Source organism: Pan paniscus, chromosome X (genome assembly GCF_029289425.2).
Source record: "Pan paniscus chromosome X, NHGRI_mPanPan1-v2.0_pri, whole genome shotgun sequence".
Classification (NCBI taxonomy): Eukaryota; Metazoa; Chordata; class Mammalia; order Primates; family Hominidae; genus Pan; species Pan paniscus.
The window spans coordinates 151,660,085-151,677,995 of record NC_073272.2 but is presented as its reverse complement, the minus strand read 5'-3'; the positions used below and the strand labels follow the sequence as shown (position 1 = coordinate 151,677,995).

At 38.5% G+C, this 17,911-nt stretch overlaps 1 protein-coding gene across 7 annotated transcripts in view; it reads right to left on the bottom strand.

Moving 5' to 3' along the window:
* PASD1 (PAS domain containing repressor 1) overlaps nucleotides 1–17,911 on the bottom strand; it is a 113,937-nt gene that overhangs the window by 65,550 nt on the left and 30,476 nt on the right. For all 7 annotated transcript variants that reach the window (XM_034950160.2, XM_055106420.1, XM_055106417.1 and 4 more), the window contains exons 2-3: nucleotides 9,915–9,969; nucleotides 6,765–6,853 (exon numbers count right to left, since the gene is read on the bottom strand). In XM_034950160.2, coding sequence (XP_034806051.1) covers nucleotides 6,765–6,853; nucleotides 9,915–9,942 — 117 coding nt within the window. In that variant the 5' untranslated portion in view covers nucleotides 9,943–9,969. The remainder of the gene's footprint in view (nucleotides 1–6,764; nucleotides 6,854–9,914; nucleotides 9,970–17,911) is intronic.

The following is a 17,911-nucleotide window of genomic DNA, read 5'->3' as shown; positions in this document are numbered from 1 at the left end:
TTCTGCCTCCTACACAGAATCTACTTAACCTTAAGCATGAAATGTTTATCAAATGATGTGTCACTTAAACAAATTTCAATGTACACCCAATTAACATGAAATTCTCTAACGCAAGCTAAGAAGATTCATTTCCATGTGTAGGTTGTTTCACTTTAAGAACACTTAATTTCAAAAATGTTAAAAATATTTTAAGGACACTCTCATTTGTGGTTAGGTTAGTCATCTCCTTATAAATACGGATATTGCCATCACTTTCCTGCTGTATGATGGATTCAATAGCCAGACAAATGCCTCCTGGTAGAGAATATCTAAAATGATGAATAAAATAGATTAAAACTTATTTTTCAAAACAGGACCAAGCTATTGGTAAAGTAAGGGAAATAACCTGATATCAGAAATGACTAGATTGTGAGAATTAAGACATTAGAGAATATTAGACCCTGTATTCGCCTTGAGACTATCTTCCAACACTGATAGCCTAGAGCTTGGGGGACAAAAGCAAAGCCGAGGCCTGTACAAGGTAGGAGGTGAAATCAAAGACCACAGTACAAAGCCAGGTCTCCAAAAGGGTGACACTTCCAACAGGTAAAACAGAAAAATCTTATCCAGTGAAAGGAGACAGGGAATGTGCATGTCTGCCTCAGCCTCCATCCTGGGAAGAGTAGGAAAAGAGAAAATAGTCAACTTTGGGAGGTACTAAGCAGAAGCCCACCTTCACACAAACTTGGAGCTAGAATTCATATACTACCTGTGTGGCCCTCAACAACCAAAGTCTAATATTTAGTTTAAAGTGATCCTGACCCCATATGTCTAATAAAAGGAAATCGAAATCACATCTAGAGAATTATTTTAAAGTGAGGGTTCAAAGAATTCATGTAGATAAAATTACAAATAATATGAGCTTATAATAAAAATAAAACACAGGAAGAGATGAAGCATTACGAATAAGAGGCAATAGACATAATAAAATAATCATATTTAAAAATAACATATTGGAATTATCAGATACAGAATACAAAATAAGTGTGCTTAATAGGCTTAAATAAATAACACAGGGCACTAGAAATATGAAGAAACAAGAGACTCAAAACTGACTCGTGAGATATAAAACATAATCAAACAAAATGTCTATAGATGATATTGTCATCAAAATTAGAAACTTAATGTATAGGTTAAATAGCATGTTAGAACACAGCCAGAAATAAAATTTTTGAGCTGGAAAGAGCTGAGGAAATGACTCAGAATGTAACACAAGGAGATACAAATGGAAAAATAAGATAAATTCATTTCATGGAGAAGAGAATCAGAAAGTCCAACATATGTCTGATCAGTGTTCCTGAAGGAGATAATATAACAGAGAAGAGGAAATACTCAGTGAGATATAGGTGGAAAATTATCCAGAAGTAATAAAATACACCAATCTTAAGATTCAGGAAGCCCAAATAATTGAAGCAGGATTCTCTATTTGTATAAAGTCATGAACTCCTCAAACCCATTAGGATGGGCTATGATTAAAACAAAACAAATAGTTTTGGGACAAGATATGAAGAAATTGAAACCCCTATGCACTACTGATGGTAGTATAAAATGACAAAGCTGCTATAGAAAACTCTACGGCAGTCTCTCAAATAACTAAACATAGAACTATCATGTGATTCAGCATTTCCGCTTCTGAGTGTATAGTGAAAAAAAAAAAAAAACACCCTGAAAGCAGGGACTCAAATAGGTATGTGTACACCTATGCTCACAGAAGCATTATTCATAATGGCCAAAAGGTGTAAACAATCTAAGTGTCCAACAGATGAATGTATAACCAAAATGCGTAACAAACAACAAAATATTATTCAGCCTTAAAAGGAAAGAGAATTTTGCCACATACTACAACATGGATGAAACATGAAGATATTATACTAAGCGAAACATGTCACAAAAGGACATTACTGTATGATTCCATTTATATGAAGTTCCTAGGATAGCCAAATTGATAGATGCAGAAAGTAGAAAGGTGGTTACCAGGAACTGGGAGAAAGTGAGAATGGGGAGTTATTGTTTGAGTACAGAGTTTCAGTTACGCAAGATTTTCAAAGCTGGAAATGGAATGTGGTGATGGTTGCACAATAATGTGAATGTACTTAATGCCACTGAATTCTACATTTAAAAGTGATTAAACGGTAAATTCGTGTTATATACATTTTACCGTAATAAAAAAATAGGCCAAATAATAAGTAATAATGGAGATTACAAAGTATTTATAATAGAATAACTTTTTAAACACTATTTATTGAGACCTGTGAAAAGCAGCTGAAACAACACTTGGGAATCTTCGCCTAAATGTATATATTAGAAAAGAAAATTGGTTACAAATCAATGAATTAAATAATCTAAAATTGTTAGAGAACAAAAAATGAACCCCAAAAAGTAGAAAAAAGTAAATAATAAAAATAAGAGCAGAAATTAATAAAACAAAAAATAATGACACAATGGACAGAATCAAGAATGTTAAAAGTCAATTCTTTGAAAAGAACATTAAAATCGACAAACCTCTGGTAAGATGAATCATGGGGCAAAAAACACAAACAATATTAGGAGTGAAAAGTGGATATCATTACAGAAGCTTTAGACATTATGAAGATGAGAGAATATTATGAACAACTTTATGCCAATAAATTTGAAAGCAAGTCTTAAAAACATATAAATTGCAAAAAGTGACTTGGGAAGAAGTAAAAAATATAACCAATCACATCATCATTAAAGAATGAAATCACTAGTTTAAAATATTCTCTTATCTTCGTAATGTTTCTCCTTCATGGCATACACAAAAAAAACTCAAAAAGTATGAACACATTAAATATAATAGATAAAACGTTAAAGCTTTTAAAATAAAATATAAGAGAATATATTTATTACCTTGTGGTAGGTAAGGATTTTTTAAACAGGAAAGTAAACACCCTTTGATTGGTAAATTTGATTACTTTAAAATTAATAATTTGTCAAAAGTCACCTTAAATTGTGAAAAGGCAAGCTACAAACTAGAACAAGAATTTTGCAACACATAACTAGCAAGTGATTCGTTTCCAGAATCTATTTTAAAAATCTCCAACATATGAATAATTAGAAAGAACAATACCATAAGAAACTGAGCAAAGGCTAGAAACAAGCATCTCATAGAAGAGGAAACACAAGTGGCCTCAAAATTTGTGAAAAGAGGCTCATTGTCATTTGTAATGAAACAAGACGCCATTCCATTCCCACCCAATTGACAAAAATTTAAAAATTAGACAATAAATTCTTAGCAAGGATGTGGAGCAATAAGAACTTTCATCCACTACTACTAAGAATATAAAAGAACAGTAAAATACACAGTGAAACACAGCCACTTGAAAAGCATTGTCATTTTCATGTAGAGGGGAGCTACCCTACCACTCCACCCTACCCTCCAGCAATCTCACTCCTAGATATACACCTAGAAACACTCTTGCTTATATGGAAGAGGATATATGAACAAAAATGTTCAAACCAAACCTGCTCACAATAACAAAAACCTACAGCTATACCAGACTCAGTTTATGCGCCTCCTCAAGATTCATACCCCATCCCACCCTCAATCAAGCCAGGGACGTTAGCTTTGCTTTTGCAGTCCCAACCTAGTCTCCTAACTCCGCCAGCACTAGGTGCTTCAGTATCCATCCAAAGGGACTGGATTCATGAAGGCAGTAACTTCATCCACCTCGGAGCATGGGATCTGGGTACCCCATTGGGTTTCCAGAAAAGCCAGGTAACCCAAAGGACAGAATTGCTAACATCCTGGGTGTGACTTTTGACTAATGACAGGAGAAAGAAAGGAACTGGTAGATACAGTATTTTCCCTTCCTCCCCTATACAGACTATTTCAAGGTGTGGTGCCTTTTACATAGTTTTAAGAGTGACTGAACAACCCGCTGTGTGTTCTTGTGAAGCTCTATCCAGCTTGGTAATAAACTACCCTATATTTCAGTTCCCTTCTTCCCTGCCTTACTTTTCCCCTCACCCTCGCTATCCTGAGATTGCATATCCCACTAAAACTTTAGCATATAAATTTTGCTTCTGCCTCTACTTCCTAAGGAGCATGAGCTAAAACAGATTTCTAGTGCCCATCAACAGCAAAATGGGTAAGTAATTGTGTAGTATGTTCTAACAAGAATACAGAAGTAAAAATGAATGCACTAGAGTTACATGCAATAACATGGATGAATTGAAAAAGAAAGGTTGAGCAAAAATATCAAGTCAGAGAAGAATACATACAATATAATTCCATTTATATAAAGGTGAAAATCATGCAAAAGAAAACAACATATCACTTAGAGATGCATACACATGTCCTAAAAATACAAAGCAAAGCAAAGAAATATTGATACAGAACTCAGGAAATAGTAGGGAAGAAGTGGTGTGGAAGAAGAAGATTACGACAAAGGGATTTCAAAGGATCTGGTAATGCTCTATTTCTTAAGCTCGGTGTCACCTGTACTATTTTTTTAAGTGTTACTATATGTTATATATATTTTTGTAAGATAAAATTTTAAGTAAAAACTTTTAAAACTGGGTGTTTGCTATTTCCCATTAGACATCAAAAGATGACATCCAAAATTGCCACATGCCTGAAGTGACCTCCCAAACACATAGGTTCAGAAAAGAGTCTAGGCAGATCTGGTAAGGCACTTTGCTTCTCTACTCATTTTCTGTATGTCTGCTTGCTTTTGGCATTTTGATTACCACATTCTCTACTGAGACGGTTTGCTCTGAGTTAGTCTGGACCCCCATGGGCTGGAGTGTAAGTGAGAAAACATGGTGTGCTACTCGGCTGTGCTACTCAACAGGTCTTGGATTTGGGCAAGGTGCAAGCTCTCCCAGCTTTGGTCTCCTCTTTCCTGCAGTAAAAGGGATCAACATCATTATTAAGTTAATCATAGGCTTCTTATGAGGATGAAATCAGCTACTCTACATGAGAGCACAGTGTAGGTTGTTATGCAGATGTCAGGAGGCTGTTACGTTTGACCAACAGTATGGCAAACAGGAAGGAAACATCCAAAGCTAAGTCACTGCTCTGAAATACAAGCCATAAGAAACAAAGTCACCTTGCTCTCTTGCCCTTCAAACCCCGCTGTCTTTCATGCTTCAAAAGAATGGCCAAAGCTGTAATGAAACTGGAAAGTGAAGAGAAAGAGCCCTCTACTGTCCCCCTCTTCTCAGATTCCCTGATGTTTCCATCTCTCTGGTTGAAGTCAGCTCTGATTAGCCAGACTGAGCTTGTTTATTTCAAGAAAAAACTTCATGAATAAAGAACAGACTTTTCTAGGGAAGCTATTAAAGCCTAATGGAGGGGAAAAAAGTGGAAAGGAGGGAATTACCCAAGAAATTCTGATCCTTCCAGTTGAATGCCATATGTTCTGTAGTTGTGAACATAATTATCCCTCTAGGGTGTATTTATACCTTGTCTAGCTTCTAAAATATTTCAAATAAGCATCTGGTCTCATAAAATTGGTAACAGGATTTCACATAACACATTTTAAGTCCTCTATTTAGCAGATATTTGTGTATAGGATCCTTAAAACAAAACCTCTAATAAAACTGAGAGAGAGTCAGGTGCAGTGGCTCACGCCTGTAATCCCAGCACTTTGGGAGGCCAAGGTGGATCGCTTGAGCCCAGGAGCTTGGGAGACCAGCCTGGGTGACAGAGTGAGACGTAATGAAACATAATGAGCTGAACATAGTAGTGTGCACCTCTGGTCCCAGCTACTTTGGGGGCTGAGTTGTGGGAATTGCTTGGGTCCAGAAGTTTGAGGCTGCAGTGAGCCACAATCATACAACTGCACTCCAACCTGGATGACACAGTGAGACCCTGTGTCACAAAAAAAAGTGAGAGTCTGTTTCTTAAAAGGAAGAAAAATGAAGTAGAATATTACAATATGGCTCCATTCATTCACAGTCAGAATTTTGCCCCTAACATTGGGATAGGTTTGAAAAGATTCACTCACACAATGCCTTTCTCACACACCTTTATGACCACTAATGGTCATAGTGCTGGGTGGTCAGCCAGTACTGAAGGAGAAAAGGGACTGGACGGATAATTTCCAGGCGTCTAATATTGCCAAACGCTGTACTATATATTTTACACATGTTCACTTTATTTTATTCTCACATCATCTCAATGAGATAAAGATAATTTTTACCCATTTTAAAGAGAAAGAAATCAAGGCTCAGAGATGGTAATTCAGTCAAGACATACAGCAAGTAAGTGACAAAGGCAAAATCTGTATCCCTATCTGTCCCACTCAAAGGAATATGGTCCTTCAGAGTACAGTTTGTGGCTTGTGAAAATAACCAGTTTTCTTGGAGATAGAAACTATAAACACCTTACATTCTTGAGGGGGGAGAAACTACTTGAAGGCTAATTCATTAGAGTATAACCATCTATGTTGAACTAGTCTACCAGATAACCACTTAACTTGCCACTAACCTATGCGAAGACTTGTTTGTGTTTGTTGTCACTCAAAATCAGTGGTTCTCAAAACTCAGTTGGCATAGGAAGCATCCAGGGAGCTTGAGAGAAATGCAAACTCCCGGCCCTAACAGGTTTGAGAGTCTGATTCAGACGATTTAAGTTATCAAGCTCCCTGGTTGATTCTAATGCATATGATCTCCTAATCACACTTTGACAAACACTATTCTTTGTCTTCTATTACATGTATTCAACATATGAAGTAATCAAAGAACAAAAGCCCTCTTACCTGTAGCGTCACTTGGTTGAAGTAATCATAGGTAGGAAATGATGGAATACAGTTTAATTTCCTTTGAGAGCTTTTTGGATTGACTTTGCCTTTTTAGAAAAAGGAAGAAAGTACAGAACAGTGTCACATTAAAATGATTAGCTATGGGTATTAGATTTTTCAAAGTTATACTTAATTTATAGAAAAGACTCTTATGAGAAAATGCTGAGTGCTAATGAAGGATCTGATGTTGGCTAACTAATTGTATATAAATGATCATAAACCCAGAAGTGTTTGGAATTGAAAAAGACTTTGAAGATCATCCAACTCAATTTCTACCACACACATTATGACCTGTCCAACAATTTTATGATTTTTCAACTTCTAGTTCTTTTTTTCCTCTTGAATTCTACCAAAACCCAGTATCCATAATCTGCCAGGTAAGTCAAGGGGCTCTAAGCAGATCCAGACTCCCAAAGCCCTTCCCTAGTCCTAACTAAATTATGAAATTCCACTCTTTAGCTTCATCTATTTAAGCTTTGCGCAAGGTTCCTTAACTAGAATATCTTCAAGCCTTATCTTTTATCTCTTCAAAGCTCCTGGTACTGTCCTCTCCCCCATCTGTCCTATCACATTCTTCAGGGTTTTCTGGTTTCCTCAATGAGAAGTGTGTTTCTGCTCCTGTGCTTAGTCTTTGCTGTCAACATGTGCTCCTCTCTACCTCCCCAACTCCACCCTACTCCACTAACTTCACTAGCAAAGGGACTTCACTAACACAGCCCTCCAATCTCAAGTGATTTTAATGCTTCATGTCAATAAACATTAGTTCCTTCTCCTCACAGAAAAATGAGACCCATAGCATACAACTTTGATCTCTATTAAAAATGTAAAATCCTATGACAAGGATAATGTTGACAGTGGCTATTGCTTTCTTGACAGGCATGAGTCTCTGACTCTTTCCTAGGAGTAGAGTTGGGTAAGAGGGAGGCCATGCATAAAGAGAGCTTTAGAGCCCTCACTGATGAGGGAATGAAAATAGGGTGTGTAACTGGGTGTGAAATAGGAGTAACATGAAAAGTAAACCATGCCAACTGCATAAATGCCTCAGGATCAGTGATCCTGACCACTGTCCCAGCTTGGAAACTCAATTCTAGGCATAGCTCTTCAAACTCAAGAAACAACCCATGACACTCTTCCATAGTCAATTTCTGAAGAAATTTCTCCATTGCCTTCCAGTTCCATCTCATAACTTTCATCTCCTAGACTTCATTCAAAGAAATAAAAAACAGAGGTGAGTTCATATATTGCCAAGAAAGGATAACCACTGTGTTTTATAAATAAATCATAAAGGACTTTTCTACTTTATTATTACCCATGAACTTGTTTTTGTTTATTCTCTAAGGTGTGCATCATATCCAGTTCTTCATCATATCCCCAACGTCTAACATGGTACTTAGGTCATGGCAGGGATTCAGTACCTGTTGTTAAACTGAACCTCTTTTATTCATTTATTTAACGAATGTTTACAGAGCTCCTGCTATGGGTCATATTCTGCTTTACAGGTTTAGGATACAGCATAAACAAGAAAAATAAGGTGACTGTTCTTTTGTATCTTACAGACTGATGGGGCAGCGTAGACAGATAATCAACACATAGACAACGGAACAGACAGTTTCAGGTATCTGCAAGTACAATAATTCGTAAGATCGGGTGATCAAGAAAAGCCTTACTAGGAAGGTATTAGGAAGGTAACATCTGAGCTAAGATTTGATTGACAAGAAAGCAACCATGTGAAGACATGGGACCAAACCGTCTCAGGGAGATGAAACAGTAAGTGCAACATGAAACAGGAAATCATTTTGCCTATTTAAAGAGATGACAAGATCCCAGAGTGGCTGCAGTGGGATGACCAGGGGTTAAAGCAGTAGGAAGCGAAGCCTGAGAGACAGGAAGGGCCAGATCATGTAGGGTATATGGTAAGAAGTTGGTATTTTATGCTGAGTAAAACATGAAGTGCTTTTAATTATTATTGTTCTTCTTATTATTATTATTATTTTGAGATGGAGTCTTGCTCTGTCTCCCAGGCTGGAGTGCAGTGGCGCAATCTCAGCTCACTACAACCTCCGCCTTCCAGGTTCAAGCCATTGTCCTGCCTCAGCCTCCCGAGTAGCTGGGACTACAGGTACCTGCCATCACACCCAGTTAATTTTTTGTATTTTTAGTAGAGACGGGGTTTCACCATGTTGGCCAGGCTGGTCTTGAACTCCTGACCTCAGGTGATCCACCCACCTCAGCCTCCCAAAGTGCCAAGATGACAGGTGTGAGCCAGCGTGCCCAGCCCATGAAGTGCTTTTAAGCAGGAGAGTGACATGTTAGGTTTTTACAAGATCGCTATGGTTGTTTGTTACAAACAGAATAAAGTGGGTAGCAAAGATAGAGGCAGAATCTAGCTATGAACCTTCATCAAAAGTAAGAGATGAAGGAGTGGGGAGATGTTGGACAAAGGATATAAGATTTCAGTTAGAGTAAGTTCAAGAGTTCTATTGCACATCATGGTGACTACAGTAAATAACAGCATATTGTACACTTGAGAATTGCTAAGAGAGTAGATTTTATGTGGTCTCATCAGAAAAAGGTAAGTATGTGAGGTAATGCATATATCAATTAGCTGGATTTAGCCATTCCACAATGTATCAAATGTATCCATTGGATACCACAGATCATACTGCAAACTTTTGACAAAAACTTTTTGATCAGTGTACTTGAATTTATTTTAGAAGTTTGATCTGGAAAAATAAGTTAATTTATCTTCTCAAACACAAATGAATTTAAGCTGTAGGCAAGCCAAGGCTCAAAAACTGTCTTCTAAAAATATCAGGGACCGTATACTTGTCAGTCATTTGACAACCCTTAGAGTCAGCTCTGGGCAGGCACTGTGCAAGGCATGGAGGACACAGTTTGAGGAAGAGGGCTGTCAGGTAAATAGGTAATGTGCTAAGTATTATAATAGAGCTGGAGCTGAGAGTTATGAAAAAAAAACACTGGAGAAACCACATTTCTCTGAGTGAATCAGGCTTCCCTGAGGAAGTAGCATTTTGCTAGATGTGAAACGGGAACAGAGGACGAGGGAGAGGGCTTTGACAGAAATGTCAGTCAGTTATGAATGCATACCTCTTCTCTTTTTCCCTCTCATCTTCATTCATTACTCAGTGACATAGGAAGACTCCTGAAATCAAAGTGAAGCAACATTTTACTAAGAGATCAGTCTATGGTGAATCACAGTAAAGCAATAAGACTAATCAAAATTCTCAATTGTGTAACACTTTTCCCTCAAGGAATGTCTACTTCTTTTAAAGATAGGCTTTCATTAAGTACCAATAACACTCTCATATGTTATGTAGATGTTGAAGACTTGCTTTATTGCATAATCCCCAATGAATATTTTTGATAATAACATTACAAATGAATATATTTGTAAAAGTTACAAAAACATTCTGTGGTTACACCACTTAACCAAAAAAACCCCCAAATATTTGTATTTTAATTCCATACCCTTAATTTATGTTTTAATTCCATACCCTTAAATTCATTTAACTTTCACTAACTTTGAGAAAATTTAAGGAAATGAAGACAGATGCAGTTTGAAAGCTTCATGCCAAGCGTGTACATGCCACAAAAGGGAAAAATTTGCATTATTGTTGATGTTCACAGAAATCCTTGACATATAAAACAATAGCCCTGAAATCACTGAAGTCCTCTGCTTTGAGCTGTACAATTAGACTCACACATCACCTCAAGGCCAAAGCCTCAAGGTATATGTCAATGGCATCCCAATACATATGTGTTACAAAAAAGTGATTAAAATATAGCAAACATCCTTTAAATGTTCTCTAAGTAAGGGAAAGTTCAGGGAGTCAAACACTGGAAAGGTACTGAGCACAAAATATGAACCCGTGCTTGGTGTTAATGCTCTCCTAGATAAAAAATAACCTGAACAGGGAAGTGAAACTAAAAATCACCACCTCTCCCTATGTAGAGCCAGAACTCCCAGAGGCTAACATTACATTGAAAAGAAAAATTGGATAAAAAATAACCCAAACAGCAAAGTGGAATTAAAACTCACCACCTCTCCCTACATGTAGCCAGGACTCCCAGAGGCTAACACTACATTGAAAAAAAAATCCTCCTACCAACAAAAGAAGAAAACAGGAAGCTTGTCTGTCTCAGTATGTTCTCTGGGTACAGGAGAAAAGACACCACCATACTGAATCAACCTTGGGGTTCCAGAAAAAGCAAAGACAAACCCCTTCTGGAGACATACTTTCTAAAGACAGATTCCACAGAATTTCCACAAATAAGGCACTGTTGAAGATGGGCTCACCATTCAAAATTAGAAAATACATAAGGAAATAATCTCTCCCCCTCCCCCTCCCCCTCTCTCACTCCCGTCTCCCTCTTTGCACGGTCTCCCTCTCCCTCTCCCTCGTCTCCCTCTTTGCACGGTCTCCCTCTGATGCCAAGCCGAGGCTGGACTGTACTGCCACCATCTCGACTCACTGCAACCTCCCTGACTGATTCTCCTGCCTCAGCCTGCTGAGTGCCTGGGATTGCAGGCGCACGCCGCCACGCCTGACTGGTTTTCGTATTTTTTGGTGGAGACGGGGTTTCACCTTGTTGGTCGGGCTGGTCTCCAGCTCCTGACCTCGAGTGATCTGCCAGCCTCGGCCTCCCGAGGTGCCGGGATTGCAAACAGAGTCTCGCTCACTCAGTGCTCAATGTTGCCCAGGCTGGTGTGCAGTGGCGTGATCTCGGCTCACTACAACCTCCACCACCCAGCCGCCTGCCTTGGCCTCCCAAAGTGCCAAGATTTCAGCCTCTGCCCGGCCGCCACCCCGTCTAGGAAGTGAGGAGCGTCTCTGCCTGGCTGCCCATCGTCTGGGATGTGAGGAGGCCCTCTGCCCGGCCGCCCAGTCTGGGAAGTGAGGAGCACCTCTTCCCAGCCATCATCCCGTCTAGGAGGTGAGGAGCATCTCTGCCCGGCCGCCCATCGTCTGGGATGTGGGGAGCGCCTCTGCCCGTCCGCCCCGTCTGAGATGTGAGGAGCGCCTCTGCCCGGTCACGACCCCGTCTGGGAACTGAGGAGTGTCTCTGCCCCGCCACCACCCCGTCTGGGAGGTGAGGAGCGTCTCTGACCGGCCGCCCCGTCTGAGAAGTGAGGAGCCCCTCCGCCCGGCAGCCGCCCCGTCTGGGAAGTGGGGGGCGCCTCTGCCCTGCCGCCCCGTCTGGGAAGTGAGGAGCCCCTCTGCCCGGCCGCTGCCCCATCTGGGAGGTGTACCCAACAGCTCATTGAGAACGGGCCATGATGACGATGGCGGTTTTGTCGAATAGAAAAGGGGGAAATGTGGGGAAAAGAAAGAGAGATCAGATTGTTACTGTGTCTGTGTAGAAAGAAGTAGACATAGGAGACTCCATTTTGTTCTGTACTAAGAAAAATTCTTCTGCCTTGGGATGCTGTTAATCTATAACCTTACCCCCAACCCCATGCTCTCTGAAACATATGCTGTGTCCACTAAGGGTTAAATGGATTAAGGGCGGTGCAAGATGTGCTTTGTTAAACAGATGCTTGAAGGCAGCATACTGGTTAAGAGTCATCACCACTCCCTAATCTCAAGTACCCAGGGACACAAACACTGCGGAAGGCGGCAGGGCCCTCTGCCTAGGAAAACCAGAGACCTTTGTTCACGTGTTTATCTGCTGACCTTCCCTCCTCTATTGTCCTATGACCCTGCCAAATCCCCCTCTCCAAGAAACACCCAAGAATGATCAATAAATACTAAAATAATAATAATAATAATAATAATCTATCAATCCCCAAAATAAGGGACACACATACCCCAACAGTATGAATCCCCCAAGAACTTCAAATAGATGTGGACAAAGATGAATTAGAAATTATATAAATAGATATATTCAATGAAACTAATTTTTAAAAGATGGATTGAACAATGTGAAACATCAGATAGGGAAATTAGTAAGTGGAACAGAGCTATGAGGAAACTTGCCATACAGTAGGAGAAATGGGTTAGAAAATATGAAACAAGAGGTTATGAGACATGAAGGACAAAATGGGAAGGCACAGTATATATCTAAGAGGGGTTCCAGATGGGCATAATAGCAAGGGGAGATGAGCAGTAAGGAGATAATTTTAAATTTTCCAGAATGGAAAATGTGACCTAATCTGGATAAATCAAAATAAAACCACACCTAGAAATATCACAGTGAAATCTCAGAGCACAAAAAACAGCTAAGCCATTCTGAGCCATAAAAAAGATCAATACATACCAAAGAATATTATCATATAGACCATATTTTCTGGCCCAAATACAATTAAATTAGAAATCAATAATAAAAAGACAATACAAAACCTGATCGATTTGAACATTCAAAATAACAAAACTTCCTAAATAGCTCTGAAAAGCAGAAAATACTCAGAACTAAAGTATTACAAGTATACCACATATTACAAATATATTAAAGTAAAATGCAGCTAAAGTCGTACCAAAGCTTTTAGTCTTAAATGCCTATTCGGAAAAAAAGTAAACAAAAACTAGTAAACAAGTTAGTAAACAAAATTAGTAAGTTGGCCGGGCGCAGTGGCTCACGCCTGTAATCTCAGCACTTTGGGAGGCCGAGGCGGGCAGATTACCTGAAGTCAGGAGTTCGAGACTAGCCTCGGCAACATGGTAAAACCCTCTCTCTACTAAAATACAAAACTTAGCTGGGCGTGGTGGCAGGCACCTATAATCCCAGCTACTCTGGAGGCTGAGGCAGGAGAATTGCTTGAACCTGGGAGGCAGAGATTGCAGTGAGCTGAGATCGCACCACTGCACTCCAGCCTAGGCGACTGAGTGAGACTCCATTTCATACAAACAAACAAACAAACAAACAAAATTAATAAATTAGTAAACAAAATAATTTAAAAATAAAAGTAAAGCTAAAGAAAGGAGAAGAAAATAATAGATAGGACCAGAAAATAATGCAATAAAAATAAAGATAAAACAGAAATCTTAAAATGCTTTCTTAAAATAAAAAGTAGTGAAATAAATAAAGCATTGTTATACAAGATTAATCAAGAAACATGGGAGAGGACACATTTTGGAATGAAAGGGCATATTATAAATACAACATAGTAAAAAGCAGTATGATCAACTTTATACCCATAAATTTGAAAACAGAGAAACAGATAAAATGGGATACTGCCTTGGAAAATGAATTTTACCCAAACCTATTTAAGGATACAAAGAAAACCTGAATAAACTCTACAAATCTAAATAAATAAATTTGGTAGTTAAAAATCCATCCACAGAAAATAACCTAAACAAATTTAAACAAAACCTGATGATTTCGCAAATGGATGCTTCTAAACATTTAGAGAACTGATAGGTATCTCCTATCCCATGCAGATTACACTAGAAAACACATAAAAAGAGAAATTACCCAATCTATTTTATAATGCTAGTATATTCTTCATACCAAACCAGAGAAAGGCAGCATCAAAAAGAGAAATTTTATGTCAGTTTTGTTTATGATCCATATGAAAAAGTTCTAAATAAATTGTAAAAACCCAAACCAGCAGGGTATTAAGAAAGTGGAGTTAATCCAGAAATATCAGGATACTTTCACATTAGAAAAAATACATAATTCAACATCCCAGTTAAAAAGAGAAAAAGCATGTGATCATCTCAGTAGATTCAGAAAAACACATTTGATGTAATTTAATACACACATACGATTTTTGAAAATATTCTTAACAGACTAGGAATAGACAGGAAGTTCCTTAACCTGATAAAATATGTCAACCAGAAACACACAAACCTCCTAAAGGTAGAACATTAAAGGAATTTTTTAGCTTCAGGAAAAAAAAGAGTGGTTGCTAAAACACTTAACACAGTGCTAAAGGTGCTAACCAATGCCTTAAGGCAAGAAAAGTAAATACAATGGATAATTATTGGAAAGGAAAAATAAAACTGTCTGCATTCATGAACACTCTGATTATCTACATAGAAAACCTAAGAAATTCTGCAAATTATTAGAAATAAAATAGTCCAGCAAGGTTGCTGTGTACAAGATTAATATTTAAAAATTAATTTGTTCCTACATACCAGCAACCAAAACTAGGAAATATTTTTAAAACATACAATAGCAACAAAAAGTTACAGAGGTCTGCTATGGCTTGGTTGTGGTTTCCTGTCTCCACCAAAATTCATGTTGAAATTTGATCCTTAAAAAGAGGCAATGCTGGAAGGTGGAGCCTAGTGAGAAGGTTTGGGTTATGAATGGCTTGGTGCCATTCTCCTGGTAGTGAGTTCTCACTCTCTTGATACAGGATTACTTCTCAGGGGAATGGATTAATTTCTGAGAGACTCGGTTGTTAGAAGCTTAAGTTCCTCCTCCTGCTTGCCTCACGTTTTGCACATGTCCCCTTCCCCTTAGACTTTCTCTGCCATGTTGTGATGTAGCGCAAAATCCCTTGCCAGAAGCTAGGGCCATCCCCTTGAACTTCTCATCCTGCAGAACCTTGAGTTAAATAAACCCTTTTTCTTTATAAATTACCCAGTCTCAGGTATTCTGTTATAACAACAGAAAACAGACTAAGACAGGATTGCTGCTTATCACTCTAGAATAACTGATGTGGGAACAGTCCCCCTGCCATGAACAATTAGGAAACTGGACAAATTATAGGAAATGCCTGTTCTAAGACACTGGAAAGCAGGTAGCACATGCCTGTGATCTTTGAGATAAGAGCAAAAATGAGAAGAGCTCCACAGAAATCCCAGATTTCTACCTGAGGGCACTTCCAGACCATGATTGAGGGAGAAGGATCTCAACCAGAATAAAGTGGTCTCATTAAGTTTTAGGAAACAGACATAAGAGTTCAGAAAACCAAGAAAGATGGTTACAATTTGTGGAGCAGAGTATCAGAAAGAAGGGAGCTCTGGGGGAAAAAGAGTTCCAGAAATCTGCACACATGTTTTTTGTTTTTTGTTGTTTTTTTTGAGACAGAGTCTCACTCTGTCGCCAGGGCTGGAGTACAGTGGCACGATCTCGGCTCACTGCAAGCTCTGCCTCCTGGGTTCATGCCATTCTCCTGCCTCAATTTCCCGAGTAGCTGGGACTACAGGGGCCTGCCACAACGCCGGGTACATTTTTTTTTTTTTTTTTTTTGTATTTTTAGTAGAGACGGGGTTTCACCATGTTAGCCAGGATGGTCTCCATCTCCTGACCTCGTGATCCGCCCGCCTCAGCCTCCCAAAGTCCTGGGATTACAGGCGTGAGCCACTGCGCCCGGCCTGCAAGGTGACATTCTACAAGACCAGTCAAAGATCAAAACTACCAGGGAGAGAACAAATGGTATGAATACAAAACTAAATAACCACCACAGTTCATGCCTAGGTGGAAGACATTTGAGTTGTATCCAGCCAGAGTAGAGGAAAAGGAGCAGAGTCTCTCTCAGTGGGGGATGGTATCAGGCAATCTAAAATATAAGTAACTAGATTCCCAGAAGAGGGAGGCAAAAATATTTTTTGGAAAAATAATTACCAATTTTTTTGCCATACTGGATGAAAAATATAAACTCATATATCCAAGAATATTGGTGAACCCAATAAAATAAACACAAAGAAAAACTAAAACAAATTGCTGAAAACCAATTTTAAACAGAAATCTTAAAAACAAACAGAAATAAAAGATACATTTAATACAGGAGGAAAAATAATGTTTTCTCTCTGGCTTCCCATCAGAACAACTCAAACCAAAAGACAATGAAACATCTTTAAAGTGCTGGGAAGAAGGGGGTGGAAAATCAACCTAGAATTCTACATCCAGCAAAAATACACCCTTTGAGAAAACTAAAGATATTTTCAGGTGAACAAAATCTGAAAGAAGTCAATGAGAAGCATACCAGCTTTAATAGAAATATTAAAGGAAGTACTTCAGGTAGAAGGAAAATGATCCCAGGTGGAATCTCAGATCTACACAAAGGAATGAAAAGCACTGGCAAGAATATATATGTTCATAAATATAAAAGAATGTTTCTCTTCTTTAATTTATTTCTTTAAAAGATAATTGATGTAAAAGCAAAATATTCTAGAGTTTATAATATATGCTGAAGTAAAACCCGTGACAATGATAGCACAAAGGACGGGAGGGTGGAAAATAGAAATCTGCTGTTGTAAGCTTCTTACATTATACATGAAGTGGCACAATATTAATCCATGGCAGACTGTAATAAATTAAAGATGTATATGACAAACTGCCTAGACAACAAATAAAAGGCAGACTGTAATAAATTAAAGATGTATATGACAAACTGCCTAGACAACAAATAAAAGGCACAGATATAGATTATAAATCAAAAAAGATATAAAATGGAATACTAATTAAAAGCTCATTTAATCCAAAAGAAAGCAGAAAAAAGAAGACAATGGAAACAGCAATCAAATAGGACAAACAGAAAACATATAGTAAGATGGTAGACTTAAATCAAAACATACTCATAATAATATAAATTATCAGCCGGGCATGGTGGCTCACGCCTGTAATCCTAGCACTTTGGGACGCTGAGGTGGGTGGATCATGAGGTCAGGAGATCGAGACCATCTTGGCTAACACAGTGAAACCCGGTCTCTACCAAAAATACAAAAAATTGGCCAGGTGTGGTGGTGGGCACCTGTAGTCCCAGCTGCTCAGGAGGCTGAGGCAGGAGAATGGCGTGAATCCAGGAGGCTGAGATTGCAGTGAGCCGAGACCGTGCCACTGCATTCCAGCCTGGTGACAGAGTGAGACTCCGTCTCAAAATAATAATAATAATAATAATAATACAAATTATCAATGGACTAAACACACAAATGTAGTTTAGGATTGTTGATTAGATTTTTAAAAAGCAAGACCAAACTATATGTATAGTCTATAAGAAACTCAATTTAATTATAAAGACACAGGTTAAAAGTGGGATTAACCACTGTGGAAGACAGTGTGATGATTCCTCAAGGATCTAGAACTAGAAATACCATTTGACCCAGCAATCCCATTACTGGGTATATACCCAAAGGATTATAAATCATGCTACTATAAAGACACATGCACACATATGTTTATTGCAGCACTAT